Below are 24,797 nucleotides of genomic sequence, written 5' to 3'. Positions count from 1 at the left end.
CAAGGCAGCAGGCAGCGGAGCAGCGAGGGTCACGTACGACGCAGAGGGGGCAGGCCAGAGGCATGGCCGGTGGCCGCTTTCCTCCAAATTTCTGCCATGCGCCTGGCCAGTGCATGCATGAGCTAGCCGTGTGGCTCACGAGTCACGTGTGGGGGGTTACTGACCGTACCGCCGGCCGGCCACCGTGCTCCATGCATGACACCACCTCCTTCCTCTCGCCACCGTCCACCGGGACGAGCTGAGCTGGCAGCTGCAAGCTGCTGAGTGCGTAGGCTACCCGGAACTTCTGTCCCCCGTCCTCAGTTTCAGCGCCCCCTTGCTGAGCCCTCTCCTCCAGTGCCGGGTCTCGTAGGCGCATGGCCCCAAGCCTTTGCCTGCCACGAAAGCGGTCAGACTGTCAGAGTGGCAGCCACATTCAGAAAGTGCCGCGACTACGACTTGTTCCCTTGCGGGGTAGGTCGCCGTGCCAACCATCACGCATTCACGCGTGCCACGTTATTATGATCATACTGTCTCAGCGAAATGGGGTCATCGTTCGACCTTTGCATGACAAGATCGGGCACTCGGATACAACCGAGGCAAAAAAAAAACAAAAACGATGAAGAATAATGTCAGAAATGGCATTCTTATGGTCACAGGAAACGGCGGGGCAGGGTCAGAAATGAAATGAAATGCGATACTTCCACTACTAGTCATAAATATAGGTACCAAGTACAGCCAGACTGATACTCGTACTAGAGCTTATCTACTGATAAAACTTCTTTTCACAGCACGGGGAACAAAGCAAAACGAAATGCTAGGGCTAAACGTCTAATTCCCTCCACTCAATACAGTCAATAGCAAAATATATAAGCAAAGGATAAACTGCTGTTGAGCTTGCTTTTATTGAGCGCATTGTCGAATAGACCCTTGGAAGCAGCTCTGCCAAGGTTAGTAGTTGCACCGCCCTTTGAAGCCCATCTGCGGAACAGGATGAGGTTAGTAACTAAACTATCCTGTGAATCGTATTCACAATCTTTTTCCTTTGGTATTCACCAAACATCAAGGAACATTGTTGGACAATAAAGAAGGCAATTTGTTAACAAAATTGATGCAAAACTATTCCTGCGATCACATTTCCAACTAAATCATCGCAGTTTTTTAACCACACTTCTAAAATCCAAAGGTTACCTTGGTTAGTGACTCATGCCACGAAAACTCTACCGGTTCAACTTCTGATTATCTTTCTGGTTGATCTGAACTTGAAGCTCCATTAGGAGGTGGTGTGGACAAGTTGCTCACGGATCCATTCTCCGCTGGTGGAGGATTTCCCCATTTTCTCTCAGATTCCAACGGTTCCAATACATAAACACCACCGTCTGTCAATCCTAGAGCAAACTGGCTTGCTTCCGAAGGGTGTGCCGCAACCACAACAGGATGAACACTTGAACTAGAGAAGAAAGGACATTTATCAGTAATTTGTCCACATTCCACAGTATAACAAGAATATGCCAAACATATGACTACTATAACGATACATTAGAGAGAATAAATGTGAGCTCGAAAATGTTACTGCTACAGCTTCCCAGCCTGATGTACTCAGCAATAAGAAACAAGAACTCTTAAACAATGCATTAAGAGGCAGACATGCAAACAGCAGGCAATAAGCTGGCAGTTTGTGGCTTCACCCACACCCCAACTGATAGACATCAATCCCCAAAGATTGCAAAGAAATCATATCTACAGAGTACAGAATACCTGATGTTTGGAGGAAGATATGAAGCTGGAAGAATTCGACATTGGAGTCTCAAACTCGATGCATTAAATATACCAACAGTAGCATCCATAAAGCTTGCATAGATAAGTTGACTATCACACGAGAATGTGGCATGTGTTATTGGAGGTGAATTCTCTCGAACAGGCCACTGTAAGTAAAGGGATAGAGAATGAGACAACCTTCATACTGAGGGGAGAGTTTACCTCCACTGCAACTGTAATCCACAAAACAAGAAAGAAGGGGGGGGGGGGGGGGGATTTTACCTGTTTCACCGGTTCTAGCTTTGTAGTATCATAGATGGCAATCTGGGTTTCATGCACAACAAGGAAGTGCATTTGATCTTGGTGGAACTGAACACGAGTGTCTAGGATGTTGGATGGGCGACCTGATGGTATCTGCAAAAATCTATTCTTTTGCTTCTCCCATCCATCCGTGTTCCAAACACACAACTGAAAGAGGAAATAATTAAAAAAGGATGAAAATAGAATATAAGTAGCTTTCAGATACGATCTAACTTGACAGTTCAGTAAATAACCTGTGCATCAGCTCCAGAAGAGACCAACACATTTAGCACATTTGAAAAGGCAAGACCCGTGATTCTCTTAGAGTGACCTCTAAGCTTGCTTTTGACCTGTACAATGAACAAACAAGTCATGTTTTAACTGTGTCCTGTTCTATGGAGAGGAAACAAAAGCTAATCATGTTGGCCAAGGCTAATACCTCATCAATTCGGACATTGTAGATTTGGATGGTCGAATCGTCCATTCCAATTGCAATTATATTGTTATCTTGAGGATGAAATGCAAGAAAAGTTGCTGCCGGTGGTGGAGGCATAAATGTTGTCATAGTCTGCAGTAAAAATAAACGTAAAAGATGGTTTCTACACAAAAGCTAATAATGTGAACCAGCATAAAGATTTACCAACCTTGAAAGTCATCATGTTGAATAGAGAGATTTTTCCTCCAGAAGCAGACATGACATATGAATCGTTCTTCGACAAAGCAAAGCAGTGAACAGCTTCTTCAGGATTATTGTCAGTCATGTCATTAGTCATAAAGATGCCACTCGGAGGTTGCCATAGTTGAGGAGACACACTCGCGGTTGCCTAGAAGAGTGAACAGTAAATTGAGCTAATTTAGTAACAATCTACTGCACAAGCTGTTCATCTATGACGTGGAGAGAGAAGCAATCTGAGAATCATTGATACATGTGTACAGGTAATGAAGGAAACAGGTTTCACCTTGCCAGATGTGTTCCGATCACTGCGTGGCCATTTCCAGAGTAGATGAACAGCGCTTGCGGTCAAAGCCAAGATAGCAACACCAGAATTTGTGTAAATCAGTCTCGAAATCTGCCATTACGAGGAAAAATTATCTTCAAAATTCAAACAACCTTATAAAAAAAATCAGCAGTGCAATTGCCAAGGTGAATGTAGAAGTCAAGAATACAACAAGCGTCACACAGATTGAACCCAAAAAATCTAGGATAAACATGCAGGAAAGAACTTAATGCAATACTTCAGTGTTCCAGCTCCGAGGACAAAAAGAGCTGAAACATATAAATAAAGATGCATACATGAAAGTAATATACTACAGATTAATTTCATGCAATCACACTAAAATGAATCAAGCCCAAGTGATGACGCGCCCGACTCCATGAATAAGGTTATAAATAAAAATGGTGTAGATTCAAGAATTAACACGAAGGGAAAGAGAAGGGATAACATATCACCTTGCTTGTTCTCATGTTATCCGCCAGTTTAATAGATCTGCACTGAGTTGACTCAGTAATCTCCATAAGTTTCCATACCTTTGACTTGTCCAGTGGCTCATCAGCTATTCTAGGTTTTACATCAACCAAACTTCTGCTATCACCATTCTGTTTCATTTTTTCCAGAGTACGCCAGGTTAGTCAGGATCACAATAGTTGTTTTGTGATAGAAGAACATAGGATCAACTGAAATGAGATAGTGCATATATGCAAACCATTGCAGTTATAGCTGCTGGAGCAGGAGTTCCTGAGCTACTTGCTGCAGCAGCATTTGCCGCAGCAGTCAATGGATTTATTAGAGGCTGCATGAACAAGGATTGATTGGATCATGCTTGCAGAAAGTATTCTGAGAATGTTATGGTTACAAGGAGTTACCTTTGTTACAGTCTCAGCTGCATTACGAGAAGCGTCAAAAGAACGATTTTCCAACGTGCGCAATAACCGAAGTCCATCAGCATTTGCTAAGATCTTGATACCATTGTCAAGAGTAGAAACAGCCAACAGAGTTCCCTCCTTGTTGAAGCGTATCCGTGGACTTGCCTGATGAATGCGGAGCCATGTTAAAACAAGAGGGAAATTTCATATCTCATTTTATGCAACCAGCCATTCACCAAAAGGAAGCGCACAAGAATCAGGGAAAAAAAGAACTCACAGGTAAGCCACCATCAGCATCAATAGTAGTCAGAAGACCTGTGTTGTCCATGTCCCATATCTTAATCAAGAATTCATCTCCAGCAGCCAAAAACCTGTTGCGGGTGGTATCAAATTGCACGACACCCATGGATCGCTTGCGGAATCCCTGGTATGTTCTCTTCACCGCTCCTTCACTTTCATTCCATTCTACTAGATGTGATTCACCATCCTTGCTAGTCCCACACGAAAATAATCTACACATAAGGACAAAACGTTAGCGGAAGCAAAATAACACACATTCCTGAGTAAACCAAGCAACAATGAAAGAAAAATATGAACCTTGAACCATCCGCGCTATATGCCATTGTAGTGCACCAGTGACCTGGTGCATCATAGTCAACTCTAGATCCCAAATTATCATATAGCCAAGCCTTGATCTTTCCATCTAAAGCAGTTGAGAAGATGAACTGAACAATAAGGAAATAACACAAAGTAAAAGCATTAGTTTCCTATGGTACAAATTAGTCTTAATCAGGTTTCATCAACTAGTCTCTCATAATAAAACCAAGAATACCTGAATATTTTCCTTGTAATGCGGACAAACTGAATAAACAGGAGCTTCATGTCCTTCAAAGGTAAATTGCTTTGCTCCACTAGTGGCCTCCCACACCTAGAATACAATACTCAAAGAGCTTCATATTTGAATGAAATGATCAGTCCAAGAGCTAAACCATCACAGAAACTGACCTTAATTGTCTTATCATCTCCACATGTAATTATACATAGCTGCTTGTTTGGATGAGCAAATGCAATGTCATTTACACCACCAACATGTGCATCAATCTGAAGAAAGCAATAATTAATCAAATTTAGGAACCATGATAGCCGATCATACACAGGATAGTACATAAAAAAACTCAGGCAGAAATAACTAAGAACATGCAGTCAAACCTCCAAGTGTTGCCTAATATCATCGCCACCGTGATAGGAATAAATCTGTACAATATGCCTTGAATAAGCAACACCTATTAAAATGATATATGCATTAGAAAGCTGCAGCCACAAAAAGGACAGAGAACACTGGTTACATCATCTTAGCTTACCAAACAAGGTTCCATCAGGACTCCATATTATGCGATTAACTGACACAGCAGGATCCTTTACGAGCGATGCCTGTTGATGGAGTACACGTTATATTACTAACTAGTAAAGGGCACCAAGTTACTGAATCACATGGTGTAACAAACAAACCTGGAGGGCCATCGAACACTTTCCAAGCTCCCAAACCTTGAAGTTTTTTACAACAAGTCTATCTTTCGTACCAACATCCCACAATCCTATGTCACCAACATTGGTACCAACTACAGCAGGCCCCGGGTAAAGATAGCATGGTAAGATGGCAGGAACGGACTGCGCCTAACTTATCATAAGAAAGCATTAAGGTACTAAGAACTTACCAAGAAGAAGAGTTTGCTGAATTGGATGGAAATCCATGCTCATCGGAGCTGATCCTTGGCTCAGGGTCCGTGCAACAGCTTTATGGAAATCATCTTGTTGGTAATTATGGCTCTGCGGGTAAGTCACAGGCAACATGTTCACTGGAAGATTCACCTGCTACATTAGTTCACCATAAGTGCATGATTTGGAGTAATGGACAGTATCAAATTTCAGCAGAAAGAATCTAGGACTGGCAACATATATTTCAGGACGAGATATCACAAATACCTCCTCAGCAATGCCAACTGGTCTAGATCTCTTGGAAACGTGATCAGAATCTCCTGATGGATAATCCATACTAGGATTAGCTGTTGTGGGCGTCCTAGGATGCTTCAATAAAGCGGCTACAAGATGTTAAGGCAGAAATATTAGTCTACAACCCCAAGCACGGCCGCCAATTCAGACCATTCCATAATTCTTAGCAACAAAGATGATGTGAGTACCTGGATTCGTAGGAGTACCAAATCCAATAGCACCACCAGACACAGCAGGATGTGTTACTGCTGGAGGGTTTGACATCCACCCAGCCAGAGGCGGGACAGGTGTTGGTGCAGGTTGAAAAGGCTGAAAAGGACATAAATCAAGTTGTAAACAATTGAACCAAAGCAAGTTCTAAGAATGTGCATCACAAATACATATAAAGCATCCAAATGTGCTGAAGAGACTTACTCCATGAGCACCCAATGGAGGGAAACCTCCTGGTTTGGGTATAGAACCAAGTAACGGATTGTTAGCTGGCGATGGAGCACGTGCACCGTTTGGTTGTCCACATGAATGATCAACAAAAAGAGTCTTGATATCAGGATTAGGCCTAGGATTTTTGCAAAGCTGATGTTGCCAGTTCAAGCTGCCAATATGAACAAAAGTAAGGTTACCTCAAAAAATCCAGAAGATATCTCAAAACAGAGTTCATTGTTATAGAAATATAACCTCTTTGGCGCTAATTAAAACAATATAAAAGACGAAGAGACACAGAGTATGACGATTTGAAACTAAACCAGAATCAGCTAGCGGTAACTCTGATAATAGAAGAGACCAGCCACACCAAATCTTCTATATGTGAAAGAATCATCTTGCAACATAACAGGAACATAGAGGACCTAGTTCACTATGCAAAGATTCAATACTTCAGAAAATGAACTAAATCCAAATAGATAAGTGGTATCCCAAGGTTTATACCCTGAAAATCTTATCTACGTACATGGCCCATCTACAGCCTCCTAGCTATTCCTGTCTTTTAAAGCTGGCCTCCTCGGTTTTCTTGTTTCAATTGTTTTACAACAGTCCTTCTACTAGATCAATATTCTGATCCTACTTAAATGTTATTGTACATTTCCTCACGAGAGACTATTGGTCTAACCTTTTATTTTTATTATGTAATGTATGTATCACCATATTAGTAGTATGAAAGAAATGCCATTATGTGGTATCTGTAACATGAATCAGTTCTACCACATCCAGTCAACCTAGTCTAAAACTTCCCAGTTGCTAAGGCTATATCCTTACTTGCATTAGTGTAACCTTACAGGAAGAAACAAAACACAATAATTACTGAGTAAAGAGCACAGAGATGACTGAAAACATGGGGCTACCTCTGGTTGATAAGTGTCCGCAACCTAGAATTCTTCAGGTTGGGAAACTGTAGCTTGTCGCGAAATAAGGGATTAGCTTCAATCAGCTTCTTCAGCTCAACAAGCATTATCGCTCTCGCAGATTTTGTATCACCGTACTTGGAGAGCTGCTCATTTTCCCTAACAATACAAAAGCAGAAACCACTTGTTGAGAAATCCAGAAACAACTAGGCCTCGTGACAATAATGACGGCAGACCCATGCAGACAAGAAAAAAAGGGTGCTGGACAGGCTAGCACTTCACCTAAAGTTCTCCAAGGTCAGGAGCTGTGTGATCTCCTTAAAAAGCTCCTCATTGAAGGATGCAAAGACCTTCAAGTCCTTGACCAAGATTTCAACAGCCTTAGACCGATCATGCCTGGCAGGAAAACAGAGAAACCCTCCGGTCAGCAAGGAACTCACTCAAGCATCATAAACGCTGCATAACCGTCTCCACTTACTTATCAAGAGCCTCGAGATACTTCTGCTTGCGGATCTCAAAGAATATCTTCATCGAGTAGCGGTTGTCATCGACCTTGGTGAAGCCACCAAGGTAGCGCTCCACCTCGTCCCAATTCCCATTGATCACCTCGTCCTCAAAGTACTTCATGTTGAAGTAGAACCCGGACTCCTGCTCGAGCCTAAACAGCAACAAGATCGCCAACCGAGTAAGAAATTGGCACTGGAGACAGTCCATTTCCTTCCATAGTTCAAATCACTCACTTGTGGACAGTCTCTTTGAACTTCTCCTCATCGAGGAACTGCAGGATGAGGAAGACCAGCTCCCGGCTGAGCGACGACATCCTTCCTCCTCCGCCTCACCCACGCGGAGGCGGATGCGCCTAGGACCGTACCCTATGGGGTCCCTGCACAGTACCAGGGCGGAGTTAGAGTAGAACTCCCCCACTTTTCCCCGGGAAAATTAGGATCTGGCTGCCCACGGCGGGCAAGAGATCTCCCGGAACAAATAAATCTCAAGGCGAAAAAACCCCATCGAAGCAGGTTAGGGTTCCTTACCAGCAACCCTAGGTCCGGACGGATCGCCGCCCCACACCAATCCAATGGTAACCGACGCGTCGGGGGCCAGGGGACCGCGCCCGGCCGCCGTTCTTCGAGGGAAGGGGAGGCTGGCGGCGGGGTCGGCGGCGAAGGAGCGGACGAGCAACAGGGGGAGAAGATGCGGTGCGATCGAGGCTTTGAGGTCTAGCGCAGGTCCGGGCCTGACATGGTGAGCCCGGAAGCCCAGAACGGTTAGTACTAAATATTCTTTTCGGCCAGTATTTTCCGGAAAATGTCCGTTTCCAGGGGGAAAAAGGAAAAACGCAGTCCTTATCTAATCGGGGAAAATATATAAAAAAGAGTAGTATTGAAGGGAAATATTCAAATCGAAGCCTGAACTGGACAGGAGGCTGGAACTCCAGAGAACTGCGATTGCCCCCTTCCTGTTTACTTCAGATCTGAATTTTATAAAGAAAATAGCAAAAACCAACACGCATCCAAGCCAAACGGAAATTATGGCAAATCACCTGCGAAGCTTTGCGCGTGGATCGATCCGATGTCGCCGTGGGAGCGGCCGCCGCCGGCGACGATCCTGGACGCCGGTGATTAGCGAGGAAACGCCTGACTAGGGAGAGGGAGACCGCCAAATCACCGAGGCAGGTTGGAGAGAGAAGAAGAAACTATTTGGACACCGAGTGAAGGGATAACCCTGAATTTATATAGGGTAGGACATCCGATAAGTAGGCGTGCTTATCGATCTGTGCGTTGGATTATTGCCTGTGATAAGTCCATGTGGATGTGATAGGTGATAAGTTAGGTAGAAGATAGTGGCGGGGCCCACTGGACCATCTCCATTCATATGCAAGGGGAATCCGGGTGGCCGTGGATGGATTTGCTTTTAATGAAAGAAAAGATCCTTTAGATCCAGATCAAAATGATTTTTTTCAAAAAGGACCCGACAGACATTTTCAACATGTCCGATTCCAGAAAAAGGTGCACATAGTAGTAGGAATGAAATTAATGAAAATATTTCTCTTCTTTTAATGAAAAACGTGCTTGAAAAAAGAAATTAATAAAAATGTGTCCTATGAACTGAAAAAACATATCAAACACGATTTTTATGATAAGTGACTCTAAATATATGTTTAATTCAATGTATTCTCTCAAGAATATACTTGCACCAGATATATTTGTAGTTTTTTCGTGTCATCAACAATTATGCCTTATACTGCCTTTGTTCCCGTTCCAAATTGTTGGTCGTTTTAACAAATTTAGATATATAATTTTTGCTATGTATCTAGATATAGTATTTATCTAGATGCAAAGCAAAAGCTATATATCTAGATTTTCCAAAACGATCTACAATTTGAAACGGATGGAATACTTGGCAAAGAAGCCCATGTGGTATCTTTAGTGAACTTAATCCAAATTATAAAATGAAGATGCAACTTAATTGATACTTCGATCCCACTACTCCGAAATGTTGATGCGACTTAATCAATACTCCCTCCAGGTCTATTTCTTAGACGTGGCAGGAGTATGTTCAGTTACCAAACAAGGAATATGTTCACAGTGATTGGCCATTCACATGCCAAGCGCTCAGGCTGTTCGGGGTATGAGTAATCTCCATGCATGCGTCCGTGCTGGGCACCCATTCGCGTGCCAGGCTGCGCGTAGTTAAGCATGGACGTAATTAACACTTCGACTCTCCTCGCAATCTCACATGCGCTTCACATAGCGGTCAAACTGTAAAGCACGTTCACGCCTTAGAAACCAGTTTGGAGGGAGTACTTTGATTCCTCACCGCCTAACAATCTTTGATATTTATTGTTGCTATTCGGACGATAGTCTTTGTAACATGACCCAAAAACGATATTAGCACTATAGGCATTATGGTTATTTCACTCTATTCAGCTTCCCCATGGCCTCGATGCGATGCCATGGGGTTCGAACCAGCCTCTTCATAGAATTTTGAAGTAGTTTTGCAAGGGTATGATTGACTAGGAATGAGGGATTGACAGGAAGTATAAAAGCATGGAAGAAAATCTTTACAAAATCTTGAGACTAGCCGCAACAATTGGTGTCCGATCTCTGTTTAGATTTTGCAAGAAAAGATAATCACTTGCCAAATTGAAAAAAGATACTACTCTTTATTGATCAAACGACTGCATATCATACGTCCTCTCACCAAAAAAGAAAGGGGTACACGTCCTGCTGTGTTATACTACACAACACAAAACATTAATGCGTTTCTATCATGATATTCACTTTATGATCTCTAGGTCTAGGGTACAATAATCGAGGGTATGGTTCAAAACTGCAAACTGCTTAGCAAAGCCCAGAATTATGGCTGACAAAGGAAGAAACTGGTGGGCACAAACCCAAGCAGGGGGTTTTTGTTCCAACATAGACATTATGATAGGTTTGGCGCCAATTCAGAAGCACTGCTGGCCGATCCGATGGGTTCTTGTAGAGCAAGGTTCAGAGGAAACATCTCACACTGAGCAATGTGTGCCATGAGCTGGTCCATCAGGACCAATGCAGCCATGGATTCTACCATAGGAACAGCTGAGAAGTAATAAAAAATATTAGTTATAGGGACCAAAAGTGATAAAAGGTTGGAAATTTCAGGTGGAGCCATTACCTCGAGGGACAACACATGGGTCATGGCGCCCCCGTGCCAAAAGTTCAACATCCTGATGCTCCCTTGACACAGTATTTTGTTTCTTCTGGAAAAGTGAAATCAACATCTCAGACAAATGGCTAACTTTTTACAATTAGCAAGCCTGAACTGTAGCTCAAATTATGTAAATGTTATCATACTGACAATACAAAAGAAATTACTGCATCAAACCAGATAAACATTCTAATATTCTTGGTAGTTGCAAAAAAGTGTGATTTTTGACAAATTAGCGGTTCTAATTGTATTCACAGTATAAAAATGCTTATCCTTCAAAAGACATTACATGGCGACGATGCTACAGTTATTGCTTTAAGAAAGCAAAGAAAGTTTGTTTTGAACAGGCCTTACCCCAATGGTTGCTGTTGGCTTAAAAGCCACTTTGAAGTAAATAATTTCACCATTTGATATCCCTCCCTGCATGCACACACAAATTACAAATACCGAGTCATCAGTTCCATACTAATTAGACTATCTCACCAGGAAAAAAAATGTAGCAGTAAAGAAATAGGATTTTAGGGGAAAAAACCTGTACACCGCCTGAGCGATTAGTTCGTGTTCTCACATTTCCAGCCTCATCCATATAGAACTCATCATTATGCTCGCTTCCAGTAAAGTCAGTACCTGAGCATGAGTTATTGGTAATTAGTCAAGTTGTAAAGTAGGCTGCATAGCCCAACCTATTATGACTTTATGAGCAGCGCCAACTAATCTTGTGCTAAATAAAAATGATTCCTTACCAGCAAACCCACTGCCAATCTCAAACCCCTTGCTTGCAGGAAGAGAAAGCATAGCTTTTGCCAGTTCAGCTTCAAGTTTGTCAAAAACAGGAGAGCCAATACCCTATAAATTGTTGTTACCCCAATCAGACCAGTTATCAGAATTCAAATAAGATTTTTAATGATGATCAACCTTAAAACATATGATGTAATAAAAAACAAAGACAAGAAAAACAACATAAGTGCAGAGCCTCAATACTTACACGTGGAACATTTCTTGCAATGCATGTGACAACCCCACCAATTGAATCCCCTCTAACTCGTACTTTATCAATGGCAGCAATCATTTTCTCTGCATATTCTGGGTCAGGACATCTAACAATGTTGCTCTCTATCTGAAAAATTACAAGAATAAGATAAAATTCAGCAAATGCCCGCTCAGACTATCCCTGTAATGCTGTAGAGGGAGCAAGTGAAAGCAAAAGACCTGTTCCATGGTTACAGTTTCATAATCAACTGCATCTTCTGGAAGTACAACTTGATGCACTTTGGAAACAAATGCCAAGATCTGCAAGCATATGATCTTCCATTATTAGGATTATTATCTATAAAGGAAGAGGGAGCGAATGCCTTTTTGCAGTTGAAATGAAATGCAAAAGAGCAGTCTATTACTCTAGCAGAATACTTGCATAGATTGAACTACATAACCAACATGATTGTCACATTCACATGTCAAGGAAGAACCAGGATCCAATTCAAAGCAATCTGAGGAGCACTATTGAACCAGGATCTAATAATGTTGCTCTCACAGCTTTTATATTTTTTTTTTTAAAAAAAAAGTTCAGTACTTGTACGTAGGTGTCTCCAAAACAGGTTTCCATTTTTTTCTTGCATTTTCTATGGGAGGATCAAGGCGAACTACGATGGTTGATCACAAGCATGTAATAGCTCAAGAGAAGAAAAAAAAGGCAAGTAGGGCCACACCTCTACTCCAGATTTGAGCTTCAGAATTTTCTTTGCAAGAGCTCCAGCGGCCACCCTGCCAATGGTTTCTCTGGCAGATGATCTTCCACCTCCCTACCATTCAGCAAGCACAAATATTTTTGATTCAAATATTAAGTAAGAAAAACATCAGATCCACCAAGATATACCAGAAAATGTGCAACAACTAGTTGTACAATATGATAATTTATACTTATATGTATACAGCAAAAGATACCTGCACAGCTCTAACACCATACTTGAAGTCATAGGTTGCATCTGCATGGGAAGGTCTATATGCCTTAGCCATTTCACTGTAATCCTGTATAAGTGAATATGTTTATTAAATTCTTGCCCTTCTAAATGTTCAGCTTCCATAGGTTTCAGTTTCATTTATAACAAAATATGTATCCAGAAAACTAGAAGAGTAGATACTTACTCCGCCTCTTTGATCTGTGTTTGGGACAAAGACATGAATTGGTGTGCCAGTGGTCATCCCTGCAGAAAACCCAACAGAATCGTCATGGCACTGAGAAAAGCTAACACATTCTTATTTCCAAATACTTTGTCCTCTATTCTGGTAGGTACCACACCTTCATGTGTCCCTGATAGAATTTTGCATGTATCAGTCTCCTTTCTCGGAGTGGTTATTCTACTCTGACCCGGACGTCTGTACAAATCAACCTTTGGTGTCAATGAACATTATTGAAATAATTTAACAATGTCCATAGAGGGAAATTCAATCATTTGGCACAACAGATATAATCTAGCAGCGTACATTGAGGGTATGCTACGACCCCAATATGACCATATGAGTTTCATGATATGCTGCTCCACATGTCATTAACATGTTAGTGAGACATGGGAGTGCCAGATCCCAAAAAGTACCACTTGACAACCATATTAAGCTAAAATTTAGAAAACATATGCTTGCAAACTCCTAATTCCGGTAGTAACGACTTGAAATTAATGAAATGCGAGAGAAACACACCTTCTGTCGAGCTCTACTTGCATGTCTGCCTCAGTGAGAGGAATTCTGGGTGGGCAACCACTGATAACACAACCAACACCCCCTCCATGAGACTCGCCATAGGTTGCAACCTGGAAGTGGTTCCCAAAGACATTTCCTGATGCCTTTACCTCTGTTCTCCAATTTCAGAAGCACGGGGTGTTAAGAGTCAGCTCCTTTTCCATTATTTTTCTAAGAAAACGCAAGTCATGTACTGGCATATTGATTAACAGTCATTGCCAAGCATCATACGAGTTGCAGCACACAAATCAATGATGGAAACGCCAAAAACTAGCAACTTTAATACCAGTTGTGATACCCCCTAGATCTAAAACAGTTACGGATGAACCGGATACTGAACTATGTAAGCTAGCACTGAAATTGGGAACCCTTGTGTCCATTGAATTCATCCCTACGGAAATTATAACAAAAAAGTATCCACGTCATCAAATAGGCGGTGATTCCCTCTCCAGGGCGTGAAAGATTTTCAGAACCCCTCTAGCCACCAACGCCGGACATGCTGTAACCCACAGCAGCCGATTGAGCAACCCCCAACTCTCGTCCCGGGGGTCTCCGGCAATCTCCAACCCAATTGAGACACAAACGCGCCACACTCATCCGCTCAACACCATTCATGAGATGAATTCCGGTAACATGAGTAGAGGGGAGCATCCGTGCGGACCTAGGCGAGCGGCGCGGCGGCGGCGGCCGACGGAGAAGCGGAGGGAGGCGGGCGCGGATTCCGGGAGCGCGCCCAGCCCGCGGGGGAGGAGCCGCGTGGACGCCCTGGCGGCCACCGGCGGCTGCGACACGGGCGCGGCCATCGGAGAGGGTTTGGTTGGTTTGGTTGGTGAAGGGGAGGACGGAGGAGGGAGCAGTGGAAGAGGAAGGTAAGCGGGGAGCAGTTTATACACGGCGCGGAGTCGCCACCTACCCCGTCGGAGCATCACGGTCCAGCCGCCCGGCCGCCCGGGTTCATTTCGAAGTCGCGCACTGCATCAGCACCCACTACGGGTCCGGTCCGGTTCGCCCGGGTTGGTGGCGAACTAACGTCTGAACCAGCCAGGCGTTGCGATTTTGACTTGGATGCTGACCCTGTCACGCCAGTTCGCGGGATCCGATCTGGTAACACCAACCAACCAAGACCTGGCGGTCTGATGCTGCCACTCACAATTTGATTGAAAATTTTATTCACACCAGCGCCCGGGGGCAGTCACAGTGATTGCACCCTCAAAGCATTGAGGTTAGTGTTCAACGTTTATCACATGCAGGCCTAGAAAACTGAAAAAGGTTTATCACACGCCTAATTCGACTGACGAAACAAGTGAGAAACTTGATGCCAACAGCACACAGGGACAAGACACTGCAGAACGGCTATGGCCACGTCACAGGCTCCTCCATGTAGAGATCTCACCACCAGACGGCTATGGTGTGTTCGTTTTCTACCCTCTAAACTTTAGACCCGTCACATCAAAGATAATCTTGTCATTTAGAAGTATTAAATAAAGTCTAATTACAAAACTTTTTGCATATATGTGTGCTAATTCGCGAGACAAATTTAATGAGCCTAATTAATCCATAATTTGCCACAGTGATGTTACAGTAATCATCCGCTAATCATGATCTAATATACCTCATTAGATTCGTCTCGCGAATTAGCCCTGGGGTTCTGCAATTAGTTTTATAATTAGGCTTTATTTAATACTTCTAAATGATAAGATTCTCTTTGATGCGACGGGTCTAGAAGACACTAGAAAACGAACACGGCCTAAGCTCTCGCAGCTGCAACTGAATATTTTGAACTTCCATCACCTTCAGACACCAGCAAAATGCTCGCAGACTCTCCAGGCTGGCGTGGCAGAAGAAATGAATGATACTAGTCTAACAAACAACGAACTACTATCTTTTCACGGTGTGTAGCTTCATCTAGATGCAACGTCTGCAGAGAGTTGAGAGCAACCAGTGGCTTTAACTGCTTCATTAAGATGACTTACATTTGATGGGGAAAGAGAACTACGGCGGAAAAAGCAACTGTAATTTCTCACGCAGTAAAATACTCGTCGATTTTTCAGGCGTAACAGAGAAGATATCACATAAGGTGAAATACAATCATTTTGTACAAACTAGATTAGTGCCCGTGCATTGCTACGGAGATAACAATCTTGTATTCAGATTAGATTAAGTATTCTAGCAGGAATTGTACTGAACTGAACTTCACCTATGATTGGAAAATCCACTATTCAGCAAAATATTGCCTGGATGGCATTATTTCAGAGAGCCACAATCAATTATAATAACAACGAGTGCCTCAGCAACCAGTGGACAGGCACAGGCTAGATGATCATACCACCTGCGAGGCTGCAAGTAATTTAATATTTGCTTACTAAAAACTAATGCACCTCGGCGTACATATCAAGACAAGGGAACAATACTCCAAATGGAAAAATATGGTGATTTCAGGATACTGTGTTCTTCAATAACTCAAATCAGTAATGCAAAGGTAAGGGGTGGAGGATAACACAATTCAAGGCACTAATTTATCATGCAGGTATGCTTATCACGTAGGGCACAGAGTCAACACTGTACCTTGCATGAAAATGCATAAGTAATCATCAAACAAAGCAGTGGGCTCACAACAAAGGGCAAAGGGCAAGTTAGCAGCCAGAGGAAGTCCACAGAAATGAATGAGAGAAGTCCCTTGGACATACCAGAATGCAAAGGAATTAAAGAAACAAGCAAGATGAAGCAGCATTAGTTAACCACACATCGCAAGAAACTGTAACATCTAAACATCTAAGGGAAAGCTCGTTCAAAAAAAAACATCTAAGGGAAACACACGTCGGAACCAAAATCAGATTGAAGCAGCAGCAACTCGGAAAGAAGCCAGATATACTCAACATATTTTGCTCAGTCCCATCATGAGCAGCACCAAACCATCACCTATCGAATACCTAAATGCAGGGAACCTAAAGCACCCGAGAGGAAAATGAAAATGGAGAAAGAAAGCAGAGGGCACCGGAAGAACTCGAGCTCGAAACAGTTGCCGACTGCCTTTTGGTCCAAAATAGGCACAGGAATGGCACCCGTGCACCTGGGCGCCCACGCGATTGGGGGCGTCAGCAACCGCCTGAATGCGCCGCTCTCCAAGCAAAGCAACTCAGCGGCGGCCGCCATGGGCAACCCGTTGCACATCGGCACCGGAGGCAGCAGGAAGCCCACCCATACAGCTTGCCGTGGCAACCGCCTCCGTTCCTCAATCGAAGCAACGCAGCTGACAATCTGACATTGCTCGAGGCCGTGGAGGCCTGCCTGGATCGGGAATACACGGAGGCGAAGGCGGAGCTGTCCGCCGTGAGCCTTCCGGCACTTCGTCACCGCCGCCGCCGCCGCCACCGGTGGTGCTTTATTCCGGTTTCGGGACGGCGAGAGAACGAGCGGCTCGGTGTGACGGGACCCGCCAAGGTGATGTCTCGGCCGGAGAGGGAAGGGACAAGGAAGCTGACGAAGCGACGTGGTCTGTGCGCGTGGTGCCGAGGCCTGGCCGTGCACGGGAGGACGTCCATTGCCGCAACGCCGGCGGCCGAAGCCATCGCCGGCGCCACCGATTCCGGCCAAAGCATTTTGCAAAAGAGAACCAATGTAGGGGGCCAAGTGCAAAACACCTGGATGCGTATTTTTTTTAAAAAAAACTAATTTCGATTTAGGGGTCATATAAAAACCTAGGCACGCATTTTATAAAAGAGCCCCTAATTTGGATTAGGATAGACCCATATACAAAGTTCTAAATAGCCGGCCATAGCGGTAGCCAACTATAGCCGCTACTATGGTAAGCTATAATTGCTAGGAAGAGCAGCCGCTATGATCCGCTAAACGTTGTAACGATAACTCTACTGCTAAACGTCTTAAACCATGCCCGTGTAACGGCATGACAGGGGATCAAACGTCTGAACCTGTCAGGCATTGCGATTTTGACTTGGATGCTGATCGCGCCAGTTGCTGGATCCGCGATCTGATAGAAAACAAGGACTAGCCTGAAAGCAAATTCATCTTTTCACGACCTCATGTGCTCCAACTCAACGACGCAAATCGGTTTAATTTGATACACAGTTACACACCAGCAGCAGCTATGGTCACGGCGCCCTCACTGTAATGGAGCTTACTCGTTAGTGTTCAGCGTCTCGCACACGCTGCCCTCAAAAGAAAAACTTTATCACACGCACAATTTAACTGACGAAATAAGCAAGAAACATGATGTTCACGAACAGACCGGGACAAGCCGTCTCGAGGATGTTTCACTCCAGCGCACAAGTAGAATAGCTAGTCACTGTAAAATTGCTGCCAGAGCCAACCGGTTCTTTAGTCAGGTAAAATGCTCAGCTCACAATTTTTTTATAAAAATAGCTAACAACCCTTTAAACAGAAGAGATCTATAGCTAGAAGTGGTACCGGATCATAACTCTAATGCTCTATTCACAATTCAACTTGGCTCTTATATAATTTTAGCTCAAAATTATACAAGATTAGAGTTCAGTTTTTTTAAGATCCAACCTTTAAATTATCTTGACTAAAATTTAAAACCTTTACAGTGGTCTGTAGCCTTTCCTAATAAGGTACGCAACCTGGCGCCTTTGGAAGCAGAGAAACCGGCGCGTGTTTGAAAACAAAGCGTACGGCCGCACCGGGTGCTGGAACTTTTACAAGGAGACATTGGGCAGCTACAAAGGCGTGTGGAACGCCAGATCTCGGCTTGAGAGTTATCTAGTTTATCTATGTTATTGCAGAGAGAGAATTTTATTTTATGTAATATCGAACTATTTGTAAGCTTGACTCTATTCCTTCTTAAATGATTCAACAATACTCCTGTTTTTGTTTCAGAAAAAACTTCATTATTTCACACTGAAAGGTCTAAGCCTACAAGGTGACATAAATCTGATGGGGAAGACAACTACAGCACACAGAGCACTTTCCCACACAAAGTGAAGTACCCGCTGATTCTTCAGGCATAACACTACAGAGAAGATTTGACATCAAGGTGAAATAGTCATTTTGTACAAATTCAGAGTCCACCTTCCGCTTCCCTTTTCTTTCCCTGACGGGGGAAGCCAATCTGGCATGAGGAGTCCTCCTCCCTACACTCCTTCAGGTTGCCACGGCACACGCATGCACGATGTATATGGTACACATACCCTTCATGGCATCATCTCGGTCTCCGACCTCCAGATACAGTGGAGGCCGGGGTGAGCCGTGCGATGCCAGAAGCTTACATATGCTAAAGGTAAAGTATCAATTACATCCCCCGGTTGCTCAAATGGGAAGAGCAACATCCAAGGAAGGCCCGGAGGCCGCAAACTAGACCCATATAATGTTTGAGCGCTGATTTTTTTTTAATCATGGGTACACCTCTTCCTGCTGCGGGGTTGGGGGCAGGAGCGGCGGTGATTGGGGCGTCTGCTGCTGATCTTCAGATTTGTTGTTGACTTTGATCTCAAGGAGACGCTCAACTGGCTGCCTGCAGATGGGGCACCGGGTGGTTTGGTACCGCAGAACCTTGGCACACTCACTGCACATGCACTGCAACAAAGAGAGGAAAAAAAGAGTCATGGTTTAGGACATACGCTAATGCAGCATTACATCAGTTCAAGGGACACTGAAAATAATCATAGAGTTGGAAATCTGGGAAGCATATCGGTTCAAAGAAAATGGAAGTTGCACTTTTCTGGACTAAGAATCTGGAAAAAGATACTGAAGATTATCATATGGTTGGGAATCTGGGAAGCAGATATAATCGAAGCATAAATCTGTAAGGTTATGGTTTTTTAGTCTACTATACATTAATATAATAACATCTTAGGAAATTCTTACTTCAAGCAGAGATCAATAGTTCTAAATAAGGTGCGGTCTTACCATATGCCTACATGGGAGGACAGTAGTATCCCTTGGCTCTGAGAGGCAAATAACACATTCTTTCCCTGGATCATTTGCATCAGCATCACCTTCCATGGAGTTCCCTATTCCATATATTTCCTGCAGTTCATACCTAGTCCCATTAACCCATAGGATCTGACAAACAACTCGTACTTGATACTCCCCATTTTCTTTCTTCTCAAACACAGCCTGTGTGATTTGTGAGTTAGGAGTTTTTATCTTTTGGTCTTCCCCTTCCAATGGTTGATCAACAGATGCTGTTTCAGCTTTAACAACAAGTGGATATACATCCATGTCGCCCTGCTTTAATAAATCAGATTCCTCAAACACTGAAAAGTCGATTCCTGTCCCTGAAGGTTGCCTGAATTTTTGACCAAGACCCTCTTTGAAGCTAACAGTAACTGGCTTAATAAGGTCTTCTTTCACTGCTGCTAAATTGCAGTTGAGCTCTTCCTTTGCAAAGAAGTAAACAGTCATACTGTTCAAAGAAGCAGACAAAAAAAAAGGTAAATCACTTTACATAACAGCAAGCATAGAACTTCTTTTGTTAGTAATAAGAAATCCTGGCTGCAAGGCTTGTCTCGTGCTATATAGATAGTGCGAGCATTCTATATATTTAACAACTGTGCACCTTTAGCACAAAGCACTACAACCAAAAACCATCTAGAACTCTAGAAGTATACCATGTTTGAACAAAGGATAAGTTAGTTGAATAGGGAATTTCAATCACTATGGGTAAGATGATTTAAGAAACATCGCAACCAATCCAAATGCACAGATTCCTCTGCAATTATAAATTTAATACCCCATTACACTGTAAGCTTTAGGATAGATTAAAACATCTGGTTACAATGACAATAATTATTACAAACTTCTAGCAAACAATGGGCATGTTGCAAAAAGGGTTCTGAAATATTAGAAATTAAGACTAAACTAAGGTTTATAGCTCTATAATGCCATAGACCCTATAGTAACTAGTAATGCCCAATTACAACAGCTGTGACCGTTGAAAGCAAGTATTTGATAGATACCAAATAATCTACACAAAGTAAATGGACACAATGAAAGAAATATTTAAACATGGGGTAAGAGTCACAAAAAGAAAATGATACAAGAGAAGAGTGGTAGGCATTAGGACACATAGAATGTCTAGTGTTAACTATTAGGATTTGATGGCATGGTATCTAGTGTAACTTTGACAATTGACATCAAAATTCCAACATTTTTACTAGGAAAAGGACTCCCGAACATGTAGTGTTCTATCCGCAGTCAAATTTTAATGCATGACACCCTACAAGTCTATATCAGTAGAGCATAAGCAGAAGGTGAATATGGCTAGGTATAGAATGTTCCACTACTTGTCTGCCAGAATAACAAAATGATGTTCTATTACCTGTCTGCCAGAATAATAAACAGTCCTTTCTTTTGTTCTGGAGTAGTGATGAACCCCCTGTGTAAACTGAACCTCTATTGATCACCCCCTCACCCCCCCCCCTCCATAGGTTCATTGAAAAAAAAAATAAACAGTCCTCTGCAAGGGCAAATTGTAACAAGGATCGGTACTTGGACTGGGAAAAGAGGGCAAGCTAAGCATTAAGTCAATACTATGATAGGTTAATAGGTAATTTTCCTTCAAAAAAACGATAGGTTAATAGGTAATGAAGACCTTATTGTTATCTTGGATGTTTTCAAAAGAACATGTACTTCCTTTTAGTTCTCTCATTTTTCTTTGCCATCAAGAAATGGAATTGTTAGTCAACGAACAAATGAAGGTCAAAGATACTAATAAAACCTCCCAACCTCATCTCAAAGCATCAACATCAATAAACAGAACAAATCAATACATATCAAAACAATTGCATACATGTCCTAACGAAGTACATACTGGCAAAGGAGCTTCTCGCGCATACATAAAACACGTATTATAGGATAGAACATATATGTGATGTTATAAGTGAACTGGATAATCACCTGCCGGCGACCGTGGCGTCGAAGGTGAAGGAGACGAGGAAGCGGCCAGGGCACTCTTCATCAGGCTCAATCCGAAGCGTCTCCTTCTTGAGGTTGACATCATTGCGGATAGTGACGGCCTTCTGGTGCTCGACGTAGGGCGTCGGCATAGGCAGATGCGGTCCGTAGGAGGGATACCGCCCAGCCCAGCCAGGGTAGTGGTGGGGGTGGGCCGGGGGCGGGGGTGGGAACTCCCCACCGGCAGCGGTGGGCGGCCTGTGGTGGTGGTCATACGGCGCCGGGAGAGGCACCGGCACGGACGGCGGGGGCGGCGGGTAGTAGTTCCCGTACTGCGGGTAGTACTGCGGCGGGTTGGGGTTAGGGTACTGGGGCGGGTACGGCGTGGCCGCCGCGAACACGTAGCGGTTGGGCGCAGTCTCCTGCGGCGGGGGAGGCGGCGGCGCCTGGTGGTGGTGGCCGTGGCCGTGGCCGGAGCTCCGACGGCGGTGACCAGGGGCGGCGCCTCCACCGTTGCTACCCGCGTTACCCATCTTCTTGTGCAGATCGACGCGGAGAGCTTGGGAAAGGCCTCAAAATTGGATCTTGAGGCCTGGGTGCATCGGAATTCGAAACTGCCTCTTCTGCTCTTGAAAAGCTCGAACAAATGAGCGAAAAAAAATCAGGGGGAAAAGGCTAACGAAGAACTCCGTCGAGGATCACAAGCTCAAACGGGAGGGGGGTCAAATTGGATCCTCGCGCAAACCTAGATCGACGCGCAAACCTGGGGATGGTTCGAGCGATTCGATCGGGGTTGCGGGGGAGGAAAGGAGGAGACGATAAGGAAGTGCTCACGCTTCTTGCTTTTCTGCCTGTATTTTTGGGTGATATAATGGAAGGTTGCGCGGAAAGCACCACCACTATCCTCCGTTGCTTTTCTGGTGGTTAAGGTTTGGCACACGCAAAGAAAATGTAATTACCATGAGCCCCTCATCATTTTCTCCACATGCATCTTGTTTATGACATGCAAGCGAGGCGTACGGAAGATAGAAGTTTTAATAGGCAGACTTTTTTTTTAACCACCACATGTAGAAATGAAGCTTTTATCAGATAAGACAAAACCTCTAACGACCATGTGTGAAATTTTGTGAGTGAAGAGCGTATTAAGCGGAATGGAGTTTCTATGAGCTAGGATGAACTACTAATCTACTAGTGATCATACATGCGGCGACTTACGCGGTGGAGTTTGCATGAGGTAGGCCAAACTTCGAATGACCACATGTTAATTTTGCTTCAAATAACCACGTGGAATGTTTTGACTGAAAATAGTGGGAAATCCATAAACACTTATGACGCTTTTCTTTGGTGCACTAAACTAGAGCAAATTGAGTAGCAATACCACTAACAACAACAAGTTCTGCTTTTGTCTATGAGACACTTTATTTTTAAAATTTACAAAAATGCCATTTTTAATTCTAGCGGCAATTAGGTATCACATCCTTTCTAACCATCATTTTTATCCACATAGGCATAGAACCATAAAGCATCCTTATTGGTTCTAAGCAAATGCTATGCATGGATTGGTTTGTCCATTAGTCGGTGTTGATTGTTAGCCATTGAGATCGAACTCTCATGTACTCACTCCATCTCAAATTATTAATCGTCTTGACTTTTCTACGTTCATAAATTTTGCTATGCACTTATGCATAGCAAAAACTATATAAAAAAAGCTAAAACGACTAATAATTTGGGACGGAGAGAGTATTCCACAATTTCATAGAGCAAAACCTCCACATCCGAAAAAGCTGAATAAAAATTTGATTGCAACATTTTTTTTTATAAGTTTGCAATTGAAAAGTGAATGACAATCACGATTAAGCTTGTAATTGCTGCAAGCATTCACATTGCCAGCTTGATATAGCCAAAATTGGAGGTGCTGGTTGCATAATATCGTGTCCATTCAAGCTTTTACCAAAAGATGTATTTCTAGTGGGAGGTGGTAGGGGTCAGGTTTGAGCCAATCAGCCAAATCAGAGATGCCCCTGTTCTGCTTTACATAGTGGGTTTCAAATTATGACTAAATACACCACTTTGTTTTGGAATAAACCTTTTTATACAATGCTGATAATGCATGGTTGGACAAGCTCGATCAAAGCCACTGGTGCAGTACTGCAGTATAATGGTGTTGCTCTGCCAGTTGATTGATGGGACATACGAGTGAACCTGGAACTGTGGATGCTAGCAGTACGTTGCATGACTAACCTATGTGTATTTGACATAATTAGCATCTAAAGGCAGTTTATGCTTGCCCCAACGAGGATAAGCATCGACCCTCCTAATTCCCAACAAAGGCTGCCCCGCACGTTTGTATCTTAAGGAACATCTTAGGCCACGATAATGAAAAAGGCATGAAATCTAGAATAGGGCACAAGTGCTTTTATATTCAAATTTGATAATCTTGGTCCAGTGGAAAATGTAGTATTAATTATGATTATAGAAAAGTTAAATGGCACTACTAGCATTCCTCGTGGAACTTTAGAATTTAGAATATAATTTGTTTTTGATACCTGGTCCACTGTTCCTTTTTACAGTTTTTTATTCACCTGAACTTACTAGAGAACCGAGATCATGTAAATTTTTATCCATGGTAAGCAATGAAGCCTAACGGATTAATTACAAAAACATGTTCACATCGTGCAGTTTTTACTTTTGAGAGTGGGAGCAACTTGAATTTGGAGCTTGATCATACACAGTGAAACATTTTTTATGTTAATCGCATAAAAGGTATTACCTTTTCATGTGAAAACAAAAGGAAATGAAAAATTTCCGTATATAGCTCTCCTGACTCCGTCCTTTCCATATAAAATATTTTGTTCTACAAGCAAGGTTCAACTTTGGACGGATGCAAGAGCTCAACTTTAGTTCACTTTCCTCTTCGGTATCAAAGAGTTGCAAAATATGTGGCTTAAGGTTAATAAATGCTTAGATTTATATTTGTTTCAAAATTATGGCTGAATTGTAGTCTAAGAGCAACTCCAACAGCCCAGCTAAATCTATTTAGTCAGGTAAAAATGAAAAAAGTAGAAAAAACTCCATCCAACGAACTTTCCAGCTCGCTAAGCCATCCAGCTCGGCATCCCCGACCTCCCGCTAGCCTTTTTTCCCGAGCGAATCCACTCGCCATCCACGGCCTCCCGCGCGTGCTCCCACCGTCCCACCTTGGCGTGCGTGCTCCCCCCTACCGCCTGCTCGGCCGTGCCGCGCTGCGGGGA

General features: G+C 43.3%; 3 protein-coding genes across 6 annotated transcripts; all 3 read right to left on the bottom strand.

The window, feature by feature from the left end:
* Nucleotides 1-652: 652 nt before the first annotated feature.
* LOC112874014 (protein TPR3) lies at nucleotides 653-8,931 on the bottom strand. Of its 4 annotated transcripts, none has more exons than XM_025937151.1 (28): nucleotides 8,792-8,930; nucleotides 8,283-8,485; nucleotides 7,989-8,131; nucleotides 7,727-7,906; nucleotides 7,531-7,644; nucleotides 7,249-7,407; nucleotides 6,326-6,503; nucleotides 6,100-6,220; nucleotides 5,885-6,000; nucleotides 5,617-5,773; nucleotides 5,411-5,520; nucleotides 5,263-5,332; nucleotides 5,111-5,184; nucleotides 4,907-5,002; nucleotides 4,734-4,829; nucleotides 4,499-4,626; nucleotides 4,179-4,413; nucleotides 3,902-4,066; nucleotides 3,742-3,828; nucleotides 3,488-3,634; nucleotides 2,997-3,107; nucleotides 2,682-2,861; nucleotides 2,477-2,605; nucleotides 2,292-2,387; nucleotides 2,020-2,205; nucleotides 1,738-1,904; nucleotides 1,171-1,429; nucleotides 653-960 (listed from the first exon to the last, which is right to left on the bottom strand). In XM_025937151.1, the coding sequence occupies exons 3-27, from the start codon at nucleotides 8,066-8,068 to the stop codon at nucleotides 1,219-1,221; spliced, it is 3,393 nt and encodes a 1,130-aa protein (XP_025792936.1). In that variant the 5' UTR covers nucleotides 8,069-8,131; nucleotides 8,283-8,485; nucleotides 8,792-8,930; the 3' UTR covers nucleotides 653-960; nucleotides 1,171-1,218. The 4 variants fall into 4 exon arrangements, with proteins under 4 accessions (XP_025792936.1, XP_025792937.1, XP_025792939.1 ...); XM_025937152.1 differs by having other exon boundaries at nucleotides 5,617-5,770; XM_025937154.1 differs by lacking the exon at nucleotides 3,742-3,828 and having other exon boundaries at nucleotides 8,792-8,931.
* A 1,463-nt stretch (nucleotides 8,932-10,394) lies between these two features.
* On the bottom strand, nucleotides 10,395-14,542 carry LOC112874015 (chorismate synthase 2, chloroplastic). The gene is made up of 13 exons (XM_025937156.1): nucleotides 14,336-14,542; nucleotides 13,636-13,786; nucleotides 13,238-13,314; nucleotides 13,084-13,142; nucleotides 12,883-12,966; nucleotides 12,648-12,740; nucleotides 12,151-12,231; nucleotides 11,927-12,058; nucleotides 11,685-11,787; nucleotides 11,474-11,568; nucleotides 11,296-11,361; nucleotides 10,909-10,993; nucleotides 10,395-10,832 (listed from the first exon to the last, which is right to left on the bottom strand). The coding sequence occupies exons 1-13, from the start codon at nucleotides 14,475-14,477 to the stop codon at nucleotides 10,678-10,680; spliced, it is 1,323 nt and encodes a 440-aa protein (XP_025792941.1). The 5' UTR covers nucleotides 14,478-14,542; the 3' UTR covers nucleotides 10,395-10,677.
* A 4,074-nt stretch (nucleotides 14,543-18,616) lies between these two features.
* Nucleotides 18,617-22,427, bottom strand: LOC112875406 (probable E3 ubiquitin-protein ligase LOG2). The gene is made up of 3 exons (XM_025939247.1): nucleotides 21,550-22,427; nucleotides 19,558-20,056; nucleotides 18,617-19,224 (listed from the first exon to the last, which is right to left on the bottom strand). Exons 1-3 carry the CDS (start codon nucleotides 22,077-22,079, stop codon nucleotides 19,042-19,044), a joined length of 1,212 nt encoding a protein of 403 aa, XP_025795032.1. The 5' UTR covers nucleotides 22,080-22,427; the 3' UTR covers nucleotides 18,617-19,041.
* Between the last annotated feature and the right edge of the window lie 2,370 nt (nucleotides 22,428-24,797).

Source organism: Panicum hallii, chromosome 9 (assembly GCF_002211085.1).
Source record: "Panicum hallii strain FIL2 chromosome 9, PHallii_v3.1, whole genome shotgun sequence".
Classification (NCBI taxonomy): domain Eukaryota; kingdom Viridiplantae; phylum Streptophyta; class Magnoliopsida; order Poales; family Poaceae; genus Panicum; species Panicum hallii.
The sequence above is the reverse complement of the archived record's forward strand: the minus strand, read 5'-3'. Positions and strand labels throughout refer to the sequence as shown.

Bases quoted from the DNA above. Each gene is read 5' to 3' on its own strand.
- LOC112874014 (XM_025937151.1), bottom strand. From the start codon at position 8,068: ATGTCGTCGCTCAGCCGGGAGCTGGTCTTCCTCATCCTGCAGTTCCTC. The intron at 6,001-6,099 runs GTACTCACATCA...AACATCTTGTAG, and splicing joins TGGTACTCCTACGAATCCAG to CCGCTTTATTGAAGCATCCT. The intron at 4,067-4,178 runs GTGAGTTCTTTT...CGCATTCATCAG, and splicing joins ATGCTGATGGTGGCTTACCT to GCAAGTCCACGGATACGCTT.
- LOC112874015 (XM_025937156.1), bottom strand. From the start codon at position 14,477: ATGGCCGCGCCCGTGTCGCAGCCGCCGGTGGCCGCCAGGGCGTCCACG. The intron at 12,741-12,882 runs GTATCTTTTGCT...GCTGAATGGTAG, and splicing joins ATGGTGTTAGAGCTGTGCAG to GGAGGTGGAAGATCATCTGC. The intron at 11,362-11,473 runs GTTTTTTCCCCT...GTGTGCATGCAG, and splicing joins ATCGCTCAGGCGGTGTACAG to GGAGGGATATCAAATGGTGA.
- LOC112875406 (XM_025939247.1), bottom strand. From the start codon at position 22,079: ATGGGTAACGCGGGTAGCAACGGTGGAGGCGCCGCCCCTGGTCACCGC. The intron at 20,057-21,549 runs GTGATTATCCAG...TTCTTTGAACAG, and splicing joins GACGCCACGGTCGCCGGCAG to TATGACTGTTTACTTCTTTG. The intron at 19,225-19,557 runs GTAAGACCGCAC...TCTTTGTTGCAG, and splicing joins TCCTCCCATGTAGGCATATG to TGCATGTGCAGTGAGTGTGC.